The following is an 18236-nucleotide window of genomic DNA, read 5'->3' on the forward strand; positions in this document are numbered from 1 at the left end:
ATATCTATGGAATGCAAAGGTTCAAACGGAACCCCTTGAAGAACTGAAAGAACTAAATTTAGACTCCATGGAGGAGCCACAGGCTTATAAACAGGCTTGATTCTAACTAGGGCCTGTGCAAACACCTGAACGTCTGGTACAGCAGCCAGACGCTTATGTAACAGAATAGACCGAGCAGATATCTGTCCCTTTAAGGAACTAGCTGACAGACCCTTCTCCAATCCTTCTTGGAGAAAAGACAATATCCTTGGAATCCTAATCTTACTCCACGAGTAACCCTTGGATTCACACCAACAAAGATATTTCCGCCATATCTTATGGTAAATTTTCCTGGTGACAGGCTTTCTGTCCTGTATCAGAGTGTCTATAACCGATTCAGAGAAACCACGCTTAGCTAGAATTAAGCGTTCAATCTCCAAGCAGTCAGTTGCAGAGAAACTAGATTTGGATGCTTGAAAGGACCTTGAATTAGAAGATCCTGCCTCAATGGCAGTTTCCATGGTGGGACCGATGACATGTCCACTAGGTCTGCATACCAAGTCCTGCGTGGCCACGCAGGCGCTATCAGAATTACCGAAGCCTTCTCCTGTTTGATTCTGGCTACTAGCCGAGGGAGAAGAGGAAACAGTGGAAAGACATAAGCTAGACTGAACGACCAAGGCGCTATTAATGCATCTATCAATGCCGCCTTGGGATCCCTGGATCTGGATCCGTAAAGGGGAAGTTTGGTGTTCTGACGGGACGCCATCAGATCCAACTCTGGAATGCCCCATAGCTGAGTCAGCTGAGCAAAAACCTCCGGGTGGAGTTCCCACTCCCCCGGATGGAAAGTCTGACGACTTAGAAAATCCGCCTCCCAGTTGTCTACCCCTGGGATGTGAATTGCAGATAGATGGCAGGAGTGATCCTCCGCCCATTTGATGATCTTGGATACTTCCTTCATCGCTAGGGAACTTTTTGTTCCTCCCTGATGATTGATGTACGCTACAGTCGTGATGTTGTCCGACTGAAATCTGATGAATTTGGCCTCCGCTAGTTGAGGCCACACCTGGAGCGTATTGAATATCGCTCTCAACTCCAAAATGTTTATCGGAAGAAGAGATTCTTCCCGAGACCATAGTCCCTGAGCCTTCAGGGAGTTCCAGACCGCACCCCAGCCTAACAGACTGGCATCGGTCGTGACAATGATCCACTCCGGTCTGCGGAAACTCATTCCCTGAGACAGGTGATCTTGAGACAACCACCAGAGAAGAGAGTCTCTGATTTTCTGGTCCATTTGTACTTGGAGACAAATCTGCGTAATCTCCATTCCACTGTTTGAGCATGCACAGCTGCAGTGGTCTGAGATGAATTCGGGCAAAAGGGACTACGTCCATTGCCGCAACCATTAAAACAATTACTTCCATGCACTGAACCACGGAAGGCCAAGGAATGGAATGAAGAACTCGGCAAGTATTCAGCAGTTTTGACTTCCTGACCTCAGTCAGAAAGATTTTCATTTCTACCGAGTCTATTAGTGTTCCCAGGAAAGGAACCCTTGTGAGCGGGGAAGAGAACTCTTTTCTACGTTCACCTTCCACCCGTGAGACCTTAGAAAGGCCAGAACGATGTCCGTATGAGCCTTGGCTCTGTGAAAGGACGACGCCTGTATTAATATGTCGTCTAGGTAAGGTGCTACTGCAATGCCCCGCGGTCTTAGTACCGCTAGAAGGGACCCTAGCACCTTTGTGAAAATTCTGAGAGCGGTGGCCAACCCGAAAGGAAGGGCCACGAACTGGTAATGTTTGTCCAAGAAGGCGAACCTTAGGAACTGATGGAGTCATATATTGACCCTCCTGGATCATCGGCAAGATTGTCCGAATGGTTTCCATCTTGAAGGACGGAGCTCTGAGGAATTTGTTTAGAATTTTAAGATCCAGGATTGGCCTGAAAGTTCCCTCCTTTTTGGGAACTACAAACAGGTTTGAGTAAAAGCCCAGTCCTAGTTCTACAATTGGAACTGGGTGTATCACTCCCATCTTTAGCAGATCTTCTACACAGCGTAAGAACGCCTGTTTCTTTATTTGGTCTGAAGACAAATGAGAAATGTGGAACCTTCCCCTTGGGGGAGAATCCTTGACTTCTAGAAGGTACCCCTGAGCAACTATTTCTAATTGCCCAGGGATCTGGAACATCTCTTGCCCAAGCCTGAGCGAAGAGAGAAAGTCTGCCCCCTACTCGATCCGATCCCGGATCGGGGGCTACCCCTTCATGCTGTCTTGGTAGCAGGAGCAGGCTTCTTGGCCTGTTTACCCTTATTCCAGCCCTGCAGGGGTTTCCAAGTTGCTTTGGGCTGGGAAGCGTTATCTTGCTTTGCGGCAGCAGAGGTTGTGGCAGGTCCGCTCCTGAAGTTGCGAAAGGAGCAAAAATTAGCCTTGTTTTTGGCCTTAAACGGCCTATCTTGTGGCAGGGCATGTCCCTTGCCCCCAGTGATATCTGAAATAATTTCTTTCAGCTCTGGGCCAAATAGGGTTTTCCCCTTGAAGGGAATATTTAACAGTTTCGTTTTGGACGACACATCAGCCGACCACGATTTGAGCCAAAGCGCTCTTCGCGCCCTGATGGCAAAACCTGAGTTTTTCGCCGCTAGCTTAGCTAATTGGAGAGCGGCATCAGTGATAAAAGAATTAGCCAGCTTTAGAGCATGAATTCTATCCATGACCTCATCATATGAAGTCTCCCTCTGGAGCGACTCCTCCAGGGCCTCGAACCAAAAAGCCGCTGCAGTAGTTACCGGAATAATGCAGGCAATTGGTTGAAGAAGAAAACCTTGCTGAACAAAAAATTTCTTCAGCAAACCTTCCCATTTTTTTATCCATAGGATCTTTGAAAGCACAACTGTCCTCTATTGGTATAGTTGTACGCTTAGAAAGTGTTGAAACAGCCCCTCTCCCTTGGGGACCGTCTGCCACGCGTCCCGCCTGGGGGTCATTTATGGGGAACATTTTCTTAAAGATAGGTTGGGGAACAAAGGGTACACCTGGTCTCTCCCACTCCTTAGTCACAATATCCGCCACCCTCTTTGGGATCGGAAATGCCTCAGTGTATACCGGGACCTCTAAAAACCTGTCCATTTTACACAATTTTTCAGGGACCACCATGGGGTCACAATCATCCAGCGTAGCTAAAACCTCCTTGAGCAGGACGCGGAGGTGTTCCAGCTTAAATTTAAACGCTAAGGAATCTGACTCTGCCTGCTGAGAAACTTTTCCTGTGTCAGAAATTTCTCCCTCAGACAGATCGTCCCTCACTGCTACTTCTGAGTTTTGTGAGGGTACTACAGATAAATTATCCAAAGCTTCAGATTGCTCATCCTCTGTATTTAAAACTGAGCTATCGCGCTTTTTTAGAAAAACAGGCAGTTTGGATAAAAATGCTGCAAGGGAATTATCCATTACTGCTGCTAATTGTTGTAAAGTAATAGGGGCCAATGCGCTAGAGGTACTAGGCAACGCTTGCGCGGGCGTAACTGGTGTCGACACATGGGGAGAGGAAGGAGGACTATCCTCATTACCTTCCGTCAAAGAATCATCTTGGGCTACATATTTAAGTGTCAATGCATGGTCATTAAAATGTTTAGATACCTTAGCACACTTTAAACACAAATGCAATGGGGGTACCGCCATGGCTTTTAAACACATAGAACAAGGTCTATCAGTAGGCTCATACATGTTAGACAGACTTAGATAGCACTCAAATACAGAAAAATACACTTTTTGAAAAAAACGTTACTGTGCCTTTAAATAATAAAACGTACACACTTTTTTTCCAAATCTCACAAAAACATCCGATCTTTATGAAATTTACACCATATGATCCTAATGCTTTGAAAAGATTGCACACCAAGTTTCAAGCCAATTAACCCCTTATTGCCCAAACCGGAGCAAATTGAAGCTGGCCACCAGTTTAACACACTACCTTCCTTGGGGATTAGTTTTGGAACGAAAATAAGCCTCCCTGTAGTCCTCCTGCAATCTCTGGACTCTACATGTGAAGCTGCATGAAGCTATCTTGTAAAAGAACTGCGCAATTGAGGCGCGAAAATTAGGCCCTCTCCCTCTTTCACTCCTGAGTTGTGGGGCCTTCCTAAGCCAAATTAGGTGTCTAAAATTATGCCAGGCGTATAAAACCCCTAAAAAGTTAGACCACGGCACTGTCTTCCCTAGCTCCCTTTTAGAAGCAGTAATCACAGTTATCCCCAAACCAGGCAAACCTACTGACATGGTTAGCAATTATAGACCGATCTCACTTATAAACATTGATATGAAAATATTTGCAAAAATCCTGGCCAACCGCATGAATATGATACTACCCAACATAATCCACCCTGACCAGGTGGGTTTCATTAGGGGAAGAGAGGCAAAAGACAACACCACCAGACTGCTCCACTCTTTGCAACAAGCCCATCTCAATAACTCACCTCTTGCTTTACTCTCAACAGACGCGGAGAAGGCGTTTGACAGGGTGGACTGGCAATTTATGTGGTCCGCCCTGTCAAAATTTGGCTTTTCCAAACTTTTCATTTCCAGATTACAGGCCCTTTATCACAGCCCGAGCGCAAAGATTAAGGTTAACAACCATCTATCCCATCCTTTTTCCATATCCAACGGAACACGTCAAGGGTGCCCACTCTCACCTCTACTATTTGCTATCACAGTCGAAATATTGGCAATACAAATTAGACATTGTCAACATATTCATGGCCTAGATTTCGGAGATATTACCCAAAAATGCCTCTTGTTTGCGGACGACGTGATCTTTACTCTACGGTCCCCAAACACCTCTGTGCCTGCCCTCATACAAATCTTAGAAGAGTATAAGCTAGTCTCTAACTTCTCCATTAACATGGAGAAATCGGGATTAATACCGATAAACCTAACTCCCCAAGAAACGCTGACTATATCACGACACACAAAATTTGTACTATCGGATAAACTTAAATACTTAGGTTTGACAATCTCCAAAGACATACGCGCACTCTTCCCAGATAACTATACCAATCTCCAAGAGAACATTAAGACCTCGCTAGAGAGCTGGCATAGACAGGGACACTTGTCCTGGATAGGACGAATTAACACGGTAAAGATGGCGATAGTCCCCAGATATTTATACCTATTCCAAACCCTTCCTATGCCCATACCAAGGTCCTTCCTCCTAACACAACAAAAAATGATTAACTCTTTCATTTGGTCATATAAACGCCCGAGAATAGCACAACATACTATGTACCTGAGTAAGGAAGATGGAGGCCTTGGTGTCCCCAACCTTACTAACTATTACAAAGCCACACATTTAACCAGAATTGTGGCATGGAATCATGCCAATCCCTCGAAACTGTGGACCCAAATGGAAAGTTACCTAGTACAAGTTGACCACATGAGAGACTTACCTTGGATCCCCAAGGAATCCAGACCGCATACTATACAAAAAAACGACTATATTAAAACCACACTAGAGGTGTGGGACGACGTACTCGCCCATACAAAAGGAGTTTCCACCAAGATATCCCCCTTAACACCCCTCCTACGCTACCAACTCTTTCTCAAACACAATCTTTTCACCCATTCCCCAGCCAATAAGATCCATAAGCACCTACCAGTCTACTTAATGACCAACGCTTCAGGTGTTAAAGATAGAATAACGCTTAATGAAGAGCTAGGTCCCCCTTTTCACTGTTGGTACTCCTACCTACAGATTAGACATGCAATCAGTCAAAGCACGCACAAAGAGCTGATACTTCGACCCCTAACCACATTCGAGCAGCTATGCATCAATCCCAATATACACAGAGCACATCTTTCCATAACTTACAAAATCCTCAGGGGTTCCTTCCCTGAGACCAGACCTACATATCTATCTAAATGGTCAGACGAGTTCCAAATTGAAATAGATACAGAGGACTGGAGGAGATGCTTCCGACATACGCACTCTGCTTCCCTATCAGTGACTATAGCTGAATTAAACTACAAAATATTAGCCCGGTGGTATCTAACCCCTCAGCGCCTGAGGATCATATATCCTGCCGCCTCTTCCACCTGTTGGAGGAGATGCGGAGAAGAAGTTACCCTTACCCATATATGGTGGTCGTGCCCCTACTTAAACACTTTCTGGAATCAAATAGAACGGCACATTACTAAGATCCTGGGCATTACTATCAAACTTACCCCATCAATCATACTTCTCAACCTCACCCCTAACCTTACCTGTGCCTACCGCAAAAAATTACTACTTCTAATGCTCTCCTGTGCTAAACGGTTAATTCCCCGAAAATGGAAGACGTGTGAGATACCCACTATCGCCCAATGGAAACACGAAGTAAAACACATTCTCACGTTAGAAAAAATGCATTACTGTTTTATAGGTAAACTTGACATGATATCGAATATCCAATTCATATGGGAACAGGGATCCCTCGACCACACTGAAATCGCTAACCCGACACCATCTATATGATGCTATCATCTCTGAACTCCCCCTGCTTAATGAAGCAACAGGGACATAAGTGCGCTCTGTTGCACTTTAATTGCGCTGGACCAGATGGGACGCTATTTTCTATTTCCTATCCCCTATTTTATATTTCATATTTCATATTCCATATTTCGCATTCCACACTACACCTTCCATACCTTCCCCCCCTAACCCTCAATCCTTTCCCCCCTAACCAAACTGAACCCCCCTATATTTTCAATTGATATATTGTGACTTATTTTCAATTCTTAATTTCTCAACTTTAATAAATCTTGAAAATAATAATGAAAATTTGGTAACTAAATACAGATGACTGCCTGTATAGTGAATTGCTGTGATGCTTTTGCTGGACAAATGAAAATGTAACACTGGTTCTTTTTTTTCATTGTACCAATTTTCAATAAAAATCATTTAAACACAAAAAAAAAAACCCTAAAAAGTGTTCCAAACATGATAAACACTTGTGCAAACATCAGATTATATTAAAAAATAATCGATTTTACCCATAACAGTGTCCACCAGTGATTTAAGCCCTATAAACTAAGCCATCCTTCTATACTGAGTCTCAGAAAATGGCTTACCTTTCCTTCCCACATGGGGATTTCTATCAGTCTTCTAGCATTACCAGGTCTTGTTAGAACAAAGTGACTGAACATACCTCAAGCAGTTAAGCCTGCAAACTGTTCCCCCCAACTGAAGTTCTCCGGTACTCAACAGTTCTGTGTGGGAACAGCAATGGATTTTAGTTACTGGTGCTAAAATCATTTTCCTCTCAGCAGAAATCTTCATCACTTTCTGCATCAGAGTAAATAGTACAAACCGGCACTATTTTAAAATAACAAACTCTTGATTGAAGAAATAAAACTACAAATCTAACACCACATACTCTTTACCACCCCCGTGGAGATGCTACTTGTTAGTGCGGCAAAGAGAATGACTGGGGGGGCGGAGCCTGAGGGGAGCTATATGGACAGCTCTGCTGTGTGCTCTCTTTGCCACTTCCTGTAGGGAATGAGAATATCCCACAAGTAAGGATGAATCCGTGGACTGAATACACCAAGTAAGAGAAAGTGTGGTTTTTTTCCATTTTTCCTGATATTTTATAAAAAATGTTTAGTAAATTATAAGATATGATGAAAATAATGGTATCTTTAGAAAGTCCATTTAATGGCGAGAAAAACGGTATATAATAATATGTGTGGGTACAGTAAAGGAGTAAAAAGGAAAATTACAGCTAAACACAAACACTGCAGAAATGTAAAAATAGCCCTTGTCCTAAGGGTAAGAAAATTGAAAAAATGGTCTGGTCATTATGGGGTTACGTTCTGTTTCTCAACTCTATGTTTATTTTATAACATTTTTGCTGTGAAGAAGGGGCATGTTATTTCTGCAGACACAAACTCACAGCTACTTGTATACAACCATTAGTTCTGGTGCTTACATAATACTGCTTACCTTAAGTAACATGTCTACTATGTTTGCATGCCCTTCTGCAGCAGCCATATGGAGTGGCGTCCTGTCCACTTTTGTCCGAGCATCTCTACTCACTCCTGCTCGAAGTAACACTTCAGTTGTGGAGTAGTGACCATACTGTGCAGCTAGATGGAGTGGCGATGTTCCAAGCTGCAATCATATAGAAGACAAACCGAACATGGCTTCAGAGTCTAGGGTCTCATTTTCAGGTATATTAAATAATATACCCATCTTTCATGATATTCCATTTTCTTGTCAATCTTAAATAAAGATACTTAAAGGGACAATTTACCCTAAAATTTTCTCTATTTCCAATGATCGATTTTACCTGCTGGAGTGTATTAAATTGTTTACAAATAGCTTCTTTACATTTATACCAGCATTTGAAATAGATCATTTTGCCTGTGATATCCCTACCTATACTGAAAGTTTCTTTATTTAAGTATAAGCTACAGAAAAGCTGTGTAAAGATAGACAGCAGAATAAATGACACTCTTAGTGGAAGGTAGGAGAGATAAACAATGCAATATTAATTTTCAATTTTTTTCATTAAGGGCAAAATTACTATTTCTCTGGTGGAATTTTATACAGCCACTTTTTACCCTGAAAACTGAGCGTCTTGCTAAGGGGCGTATACTGCATTTTCGTATTTGAAGGATATCTCATACATTAGAAAAAGTGCACAATGAAAATCACAATTTAACAAAATTGTACACCAAAAATCACATTTTCTCAAACACATAAAAATTGTATGTATATTACACAGGAATAAATCGTATTAAACATGCACAACGTAAGTACATTGGATGTGCAAAAACACATACGGCTAGATTACGAGTTTTGAGGTATGAGTGAAAAAGCAGCGTTATGGCTCTTTTTCCCTACCGCTGTTATGACGAGTCTTGCAGGTTTAGCTGCACCGCACACTTTTTTGGCCGGAACGCAACGTAACTACCGCAGCTTTCAAAAAGTCCTTTTTCAATAGGACTTCCACAGTGCCGGTATTACAAGTTTGCCTGGGAGGCCAAAAAGTGAGCGGTACAGCCTATACCGACAAGATCCATACCGTAAACTGAAAGTCAGTAGTTAAGGTTTTTATGCTACAACGCCGTAACATAAAACTCATTACTAAAGTGCTAAAAAGTACACTAACACCCATAAACTACCTATTAAACCCCTAAACCGAGGACCTCCCGCATCGCAAACACTAAAATATAATTATTAACCCCCTAATCTGCCGCTCCGGACATCGCCACCACTACAATAAACATATTAACCCCTAAACCGCTGTACTCCCGCATCGCAAAAACTAGTTAAATATTATTAACCCCTAATCTGCCGCCCCCAACTTTTTCGCTACCTACCTACACTTATTAACTCCTAATCTGCTGCCCCCAACGTCGCCGCCACTATACTAAAGTTATAAACCCCTAAACCTATGTAATTTCAGAAAAGAATATAAAAAGGATGCCAAAGCAATTCAAATCGCCTTCACTTTTCTACTAGGAAATATTTTTGCAACACTGACTGACTGAAATATGATTGTTTCGTGAATGTTATATATATTTTTTTAATGTCTGCAGATTACAACAACAATTTTCAAATTTTTACTTACCCAATCAGTGGTGAAAGGGGCTCCATTTGCCATTAGGATACGAACTTCGTCGTCTTGACCAGCACGTGCTGCCTCTAAAAGCTTCTTTCCCAAATCAACCAAAGACATCTAAATGAAACAAACAAAAACCAACTGTAGACTTGAATACTTTAATTCTTCTATTCTCCTAGTTTATATAAAAAAGGGGGAAAAAATGGGAAAAAGACATTTCATAAAGACAGGAGAAGTATATTGAAAAACATACTGTGTATTATTTCCCCATTTGATTATCAATTTTCTTTTAGGTAGCGTTTCTTACCTAAATAAGACAGTCCCATTATGAATACAGTAGTGTGGCACCGTGGCAGGCTTTTAAAATGTTTCTCAACATTCAAAAGGGAGACTGAAATTACCATTAAAGGAACATTAAACGTTTTAAGATGGTAATAAAAAATGATAAATCTTATATAGAATAAAACTCTGCAATATACTTTTATTATGCATTTTGTCCCTTTATCCTGTAATTTCATTCTGAAATTGTGAGCTTTTCAGTTCCTGTTAGAAATGGAAGTGCATAACACTGTTGAATTCCACACAGCCATTGGCTGCACACTAGTGAACTATTTATAACTGTCCCTAATTGGCCACAGCAGAGAAGGTAATCTAAGATACAACATGGCAGCTCCCATTGTTTTATAGACACTAAAACCTTACACTTATTTTGTCAATATTTAAACAGCTAATATAACTTTAAAAAAATGCATCTACATTTTCACTGAATGCATCATTCTATCTAGCTTTTATTTAGTGTTTAATGTCCCTTTAAAAGGTAAAAACTGAAATGTGCATGGGTGCATTTCAATTTTTAAATAAACGCATTTTTGCAATATACTTTGATTAACAAAAATCTTTTTTTCTGTTTTTATAAAACAAAATGGATAAACTATTAGTTATACTAACAATGGAACTCTATCAAAATTAATTTTGGAAATCTAATATGAGAGAATTTAAATCTGCACAACATTGTAGAAATACTAGATATTTGATTCAATTTCCAGATCACATTCACATCAAAAAAATTCCAAGCATAACTCACCAGTAGCTTTTTGCCTAATATGTATCATCAGGAAATAAGGCATTTCACACCCGTGCTGAGCTGTTTTGGAGTTTTTAGATACTGTTCATATTTAAACCATAGTGTAGGCAATTTTTCAGTGAGAAGCCCACACATATTATCTATTGGTGTTTACTGTCACTTTAATATGTGTATATATTTGGTAAACCACCAATAATCTAGTGAATATATTAGCATTATATGTTCAAGTTCAAGTGTGAGTCCGTACACACTGAGATACTGTTTGTAAATAAACATAATGCTGTGTTATAACGGGGCTCAAAATTTCCACTAGCCATTGGTGAATGAATGGAAATTTAACAGTGGCGAGTGAAAGTCAATGAGTGAATGTCTACAAATATCATCTAAAGCAGGGGTTGCCAACCTTTTGGACCTCAGGGACCACTATACTCTCAATTTTGAATCCCATGGACCACTAACATGAATTATTTTTTTTAAAAGGTACAAACCTCTATATGTGTATGTATATATATATAAACACACACACACACAGTGGATATAAAAAGTCTACACACCCCTGTTAAAATGTCAGGTTTCTGGGGGGCGGAGCTAGCCGTTGAAGAAGCAAGTCGTGTTCCAATGAAGCTCCTGACATTAACTACTTAACTTCAACTAATATCCCCAAAATGTTATTAATTTGCAACTTAGAAGGAACAGTAGTGAACTCTGGACTGAGGAAACTTTAGAGAAGCTGAGATCTGAACGAAGATTTACATTTTATCAAGCACCAATCTGGCGACATTGCACATCTTAAACTAGAGAACCCACAGTTAATCTGGCCTGACAGCAGTGATCTTTTCAGTGAACACTCTAATTTTTCACAATAGCAACAGCGCTTAATTTAACCACCCAAACGGATAACTCCTCAAAAGGGTTGTTGATCTACATCAGAGTTGAATCCTAACTAAGATGGCGACACTCTTATTTCTACTACAACAGTTGGGGGAAAAGATGGACGCCCACTTCCTTAAACTGCGTGAAGAACTTTTGCTGGAGCGGAACACTACGGGTGAGGACTCTAAACCCTCCACAAGGCAACCTCTGCATCTAGACGAGCTATCAACCACCTCCTCCTCCTATCAATCACAGAGGCCTGAGTATGAAAACAACATCACCCATATAAGTATGGGCGCCCACCTACCTACCATCCTAGAAGGTGCAGTTTTGCCTAGCAGCAGTGGGCACCTTGCAGAGCTGGAAGCTTCTGTCGGCCCCTCCGATCGCAACGACTCAGGACTCTCCTCCTCAATCTTACCACCTGTCGGCAGCAAGACTTTAGAAAGTGAGCAGGGATCGCCTACATACTTTTCTTCAGAGGTTTATGGAAACCCCCCACAGACAGCGCTCTCTTTCCGGAGACATTTGATACTCCCTGTGACACCAGCAAAGAGCCCTGTCAGATACCAAGTAGTTGTCGGGCTGGAAATGGCAATCCTCCAGACTGCTCTTCTTTCATACAAAGTCACGATCGCAGCCAGGCTACTTACAACAGAGGTGCTTTTGCCCCTCCTGTTTATAACGCACAGTTTAGGCATCGGCTGAAGTAACGGAGGATCCTGCAGGGAACGGGTGATAACTCGCTTGGTTCCCTAGAACTCTTTACCGCCTTACTTATAAATACGTTCATTCCCTTAAACTCTTGTAACCATGTGGGTTTCTGCTCTAACATTAACTAATATATCGGGTTGCAATCATTTACTTTACATGCTGATTTCTATAACTTACAGTCCAGACTCTCTCACTGGTTCGCTGGGCATATTTATATTGTTTCATAACTTCTATTGTTACGGCTTGGTATAAGTTTGTGTCTTGTTATGTGAGCTTCCACTGGACTACAGTGTATATGCCACCCATGCTCATTTACGTTTACTTTAACAATAATATATTTTCTACTAACAGGAAAGGCCAGTAGTATGACAACAGTATGTTAGAAACCCTGACTGGCACTCTTGTTTGTATATATGTTGGTGAAAATGTACTACAATCTTTTACTATTATGCTGATATAATGCTTGAGGTAATTTGCCCTAGGAGAGTGTGAATTGAAACCCCATTGTCACATACCATCCTCAACAGGCCTATATTAGTTACATAACATAAGCTCAACTACTTTTTGAATTAGACCATCATACCTAGATAGATTATTAGCCTGTACCAACAACACAGATAAAGATGACTAAATCTGGTTTGTATAAGTCTCATAGATCAGTAGAGGTTAATCTTTCTACAAACCCAACCTATTCAATGTTATAAATTGTACATTTGTATTGTCTAGCTTTTTTCATGATGTTACACATGCCAAAATACCTAATCCATATTCAGGGTCTGTGACATAATGTGATATTATTTGCTTGCTAGACTAGTCTAACAAACACTTTAGCCTGTCTGGATTATGCATCTTAAGTCCTAACCTAAAGGAATCTTTGCACTCGATAACAGCTTACTTCTAGGGCCTGAATCTTGTCTCTAGAACATTGATACTTAAACTAACTGACATAGGGCCACTGTTACCCTACAGAATAGGTCTCAATCTTTCATATTACTTTTATGTTTACCACATGGGCTCCCTTGCTGGTTGTCTCCTGTTACAGAGCTAACTTTATTAATTCATATATCCATCTCCTGATAAATAAAGACTAACACTGAGAGGCCACTAACCCACACTCTGGCGTTGCATACACCTTGCGGGCTATCTTAGTGAACTGCAGACTGGATGATCCATACGACATCAACGATTGCTCACATAAATCCCAGTCAAATTATTGAAGATAATTTCTCTGCTCAACTACTCCCCACCCTATTGGACATTGTTATATATATATAACCTAACACTACCCCTATAGTAAAACTGACACATCTCACGATCTACTATTCGCATATGCACCTCCCTGGCTCCTGAGTAAATATGCATATTGATGTATAGACTTTTTACATAAAGTCGAGACTATAGTTTCTAGATCTTGGAGGGTACATTTGGGAAATCACCTCTATAAGCTTCACATTTTGTGCCCCTAATAGCTAGCCTCCCCCTATTGCACCTGGGATTGCCACTTAACTATCCTCCCCCTCCAAATCTACCAGGAGGTCTGTAATGGTGTACCAGAGTATTCTCCTCCATATCAATACCCCCATCTTAGGCCTTACAAGCTAATCTCCTTTAGGGTGTTAATAGAATGTCTTGGCCTCCCGACACCTCTGTTACCACGACTATATCTTTTCCCACCCCATAGATATACATTGCACATATGTTACCCCCCCATAGCTCTTTATTCTAGTCATTGTTCTTAAGACACCCACACTATAAATAATTGTATAAATAGTCTCATGCTGTAGGCCTATCACAACTGGCTCCGCCCTCCCGGCTTTTTCCTCCCCCTCCCCTCCCCCTCCCATACACCGAGTGGCTATTGTCCACTGTAACCCCTCTTCTTTCCTGCTATCAATGACACCTTTGCGGTCACATTAAATGCTAACTCCCCACATCATGATAGGAACTCACACTTTATTCACTTTATAGATGTGGAGACCAGAGTCCATTTAATAAAATATAAAATGAAGTTTTATTTTAGCGCGCCCAAACTTATCTCTGACACCTATCTAGACTCAATATAGACTTATGCTTGTTAAGAGTAATCTCTCTGTATTTCTGTTATTATGACTCTCTCTGCAAAACCCCAGAACTCATGACTTTACTTGATGCCTGGAACAGATACTCCCATGTTAACTGCATAGTTAGTTTGAATGTCATAATATTATGAGGTGTACCTTGATGTTTATCCTATAGATGGGCAATTGTTGAATCTCGTATTCCCTTTATGTTTTTTCTTGAAACTTCAATAAAAATAAAATTTTAAAAAAAAAAAAAAAAAGAAAAAAAAAAATGTCAGGTTTCTGTGATGTAAAAAAATGACACAAAGATAAATCATTTCAGAACTTTTTCCACCTTTAATGTGACCTATAAACTGTACATCTCAATTGAAAAACAAACTGAAATGTTTTAGGTAGAGGGAAGAAAAAAATATAAAAAACATTAATATGGTTGCATAAGTGTGCACACCCTTAAACTAATACTTTGCTGAAGCACCTTTTGATTTTATTACAGCACTCATTCTTTTTGGGTATGAGTCTATCAGCATGGCACATTTTGACAAGATTTGCCCACTCTTCTTTGCAAAAACACTCCAAATCTGTCAGATTGTGAGGGCATCTCTTGTGCACAGCCCTCTTAAGATCACCCCACAGATTTTCAATCAGATTCAGGTCTGGGCTCTGGCTGGGCCATTCCAAAACTTTAATCTTCTTCTGGTGAAGCCATTCCTTTGTTGATTTGGATGTATACTTTGGGTCGTTGTCATGCTGAAAGATTAAGTTCCTCTTCATGTTCAGCTTTCTAGCAGAAGCCTGAAGGTTTTGTGCCAATATTGACTGGTATTTGAAACTGTTCATAATTCCCCCTAGCTTAACTAAGGCCCCAGTTGCAGCTGAAGAAAAACAGCCCCAAAGCATGATGCTGCCACCACCATGCTTCACTGTGGGTATGGTGTTCTTTTGGTAATGTGCAGTGTTGTTTTTGCGCCAAACATATCTTTTGGAATTATGGCCAAAAAGTTCAACCTTGGTTTCATCAGACCATAACACCTTTTCCCACATGCATTTGGGAGACTTCAGATGTCTTTTGCAAAATGTAGCCTGGCTTGGATGTTTTTCTTGGTAAGAAAAGGCTTTCATCTTGCCATTCTAACCCATAGCCCAGACATATGAAGAATACGTGAGATTGTTGTCACATGTACCACACAGCCAGTACTTGCCAGATATTCCTGCAGCTCCTTTAATGTTACTGTAGGCCACTTGGTAGCCTTCCAGACCAGTTTTCTTCTCGTCTTTTCATCAATTTTAGAGGGACGTCCAGTTCTTGGTAATGTCACTGTTGTGCCATATTTTTTTTCAACTTGATGACTGTCTTCACTGTGTTCCATGTTATATCTAATGCCTTGGAAATTCATTCGAACCCTTCTCCTGACTGATACCTTTTAACAATGAGATCCCTCTGATGCTTTGGAAGCTCTCTGTGGACCATGGCTTTTGCTGTGGGATGCGACTAAGAAAATTTCAGGAAAGACCAACTAGAGCAGATGAACTTTATTTGGGGTTAATCAGAGGCACTTTAAATGATGGCAGGTGTATGCCGACTCCTATTTAACATGATTTTGAATGTGATTGCTTATTTCTGAACACAGCTACATCCCCAGTTATGCAACCACATTATTTTAGTTTTTGTTGTTTTCTTCCCTCCACCTAAAAGATTTCAGTTTGTTTTTCAATTGATGGGTTAAAACCAAAACAAAAATGCAAAAAAGATTAAAAAAGAAAATTTATTAAATTTGATGTTTAAAAGATAGGGGAAATATAACTATATTGTTACAATCAATGGTTAAAAATCGGCTAAAAAATATATATGTGTGTATAGGAACAAGTATGGTAAAAAGGTATGTATATTGAATATAATAAATATATATATATGTGCAATAAATAGAACAATAACAAGTAAATATGATGTGGCAAGAGTTAATAGGAGAGGTATATGCCCTGCGTTAACAGATTTGTTGTGATAAATAACAATCAATAATTACAATGAATAAAAAGCTTGGTTTAAAAAACGAGAATAAAAAACTTAGGGCAAACCTAGAATATGGCTGGTAGACCAATAATAGCTAAATTACCCGGAGGTTGAGATTCTAGTCCGTATAACAATACAGTTACTGTGAGAAGAAATACGGGCTGTAAAAGGAAGGCAATGTGAAGTGCTAAAAGGTAGCTGAATGAACAGCTGAAAAGTTTTTCTATGCGGAGCTGCTGGCGAACACACCTGACAGTGTAATCGGAATTCCGGAAGTGACGTCACGAACGTGCGTCACGTGCCTTACGCGTTTCGTGAGCGTATCAGCTCACTTCATCAGAGGCTATTGATCCATTGACATCCTGGTAGCCCTTAAATAGCCAAGAGCTATTCAATCAGGGGCTAATTAAAACGTATCAACACCTAATTAACTGAATAATTATTGTTAGGTTTGATAAAAACTGATGGCAAAGTATTGATGTAATAAAAAATATGTTTGTAAAATTTTTGTTTGTGAAAAAAAATTTGTAAAAATGTTTTGGTTGGTTAGAAAAGCGGAATAGAAGGGTGTCTGAAAAACATATTGAAAAAATGGAATAAATCTTTTGGATTAGTATTTTCAATCTTTTCAGTTAACAATTGTGTGATGCAAGTACAAATAAATAAATACATAGTCAGATGTATTGATTTATGTAGCGATTGCACAGAGCATTTGCCAAGTGCAGAAATTGGCATAGAAGGTTATGTATAAAAAGAATCATAGAACAATTGGTAATTTGTAGTTACTCAATTGATAATTAATTTAGCACCATTATACGAATAGAAGTTGAAAAAATATAAATATATAAAATTTATAGAATTCATAAAAGCTATAAAATATTGGATAACTGTGAAGGGGATATTTTGCACAGACTATTACTAAGTGCAAGTTACCATGTGATGGAATGGATAGATAAATAAATAGATATATAATCAATTGAAATATATATATATATATATATATATATATATAAAGCATAGGTTTTTTAGTGCATTTATAAGAACTGAGGATATCTTAGTATATTGGGATGTTAGAGTTACACATATTTTAATATGGGGGAATTTGTAATGTAAAGATGGTTATGTTTTGTGTTGTTTAAAGGAAGGCTGCCAGATCTATGTCCGTATTTAGGCCATATGGTTTCCTGGTTCTTAGTTTATGGATCCAGTAGGTCTCCCTTTTTCTTAACTGTAGTAATGTGTTTTCTCCCATTTTGTGTGGAATATGTTCAATAGCCTTGATTTTTAAGTCCTCCACGCTTTTTTCATTGAATTCTTCGAAGTGGGTCCCAATGCCATATTCCGGTTGATCACTGGTAATATTTTTTACATGTTCTAGGCATCTGGGTTTTCAAGGTCCTTTGAGTTCTTCCTATATATATATATATACTTTATTACAGCTGCATGTTAGTTGATAAATAACATATTCCGATTTGCAGTTCATAAAACTATCAATTTCATACTTATTGTTTTCCTTATCTCTGATCCATTTATTTTCTTCTTTATTCTTACTGACATGTTCGCAGCACACACAGTTTTTCCTATTACATTTGTGGAAACCTTTTGTTTTTGTTTTTAACCAATTTCCCTGTGTGAGCGTCTTTTTAGTCTTTAATTTGGTTGGAGCTAGTATATTTTTAAGATTGGTATTCTTCTTATAAGTGATTTTTGGTTTTTCGGGTAGTGTCCTCCTTTAAAAGGGGGTCCCTTTTAAGGAGGTGCCAATGTTTATTTAATATTTTTTCAATATCTTTGGCCCCACTGTTGTATGTGGTTATAAACCTAGGACAAATAGTATAGTCCCCCTTTGTGTTACCTGTATTTTCTTGCTTTTTTGGGTTTAAAAGTTCCTTGCTTACCCTTTCATAAGCT

The 18236-nt window shown here is 39.8% G+C and overlaps 1 protein-coding gene across 3 annotated transcripts in view; it reads right to left on the reverse strand.

The window, feature by feature from the left end:
* Positions 1-18236, reverse strand: part of GABPB1 (GA binding protein transcription factor subunit beta 1) — a 437479-nt gene that overhangs the window by 298290 nt on the left and 120953 nt on the right. For all 3 annotated transcript variants that reach the window (XM_053717436.1, XM_053717435.1, XM_053717437.1), the window contains exons 2-3: positions 9596-9703; positions 7963-8130 (exon numbers count right to left, since the gene is read on the reverse strand). In XM_053717436.1, the coding sequence (XP_053573411.1) occupies positions 7963-8130; positions 9596-9703 (276 nt within the window). The remainder of the gene's footprint in view (positions 1-7962; positions 8131-9595; positions 9704-18236) is intronic.

This window comes from Bombina bombina, chromosome 6 (genome assembly GCF_027579735.1).
Source record: "Bombina bombina isolate aBomBom1 chromosome 6, aBomBom1.pri, whole genome shotgun sequence".
Taxonomy (NCBI): domain Eukaryota; kingdom Metazoa; phylum Chordata; class Amphibia; order Anura; family Bombinatoridae; genus Bombina; species Bombina bombina.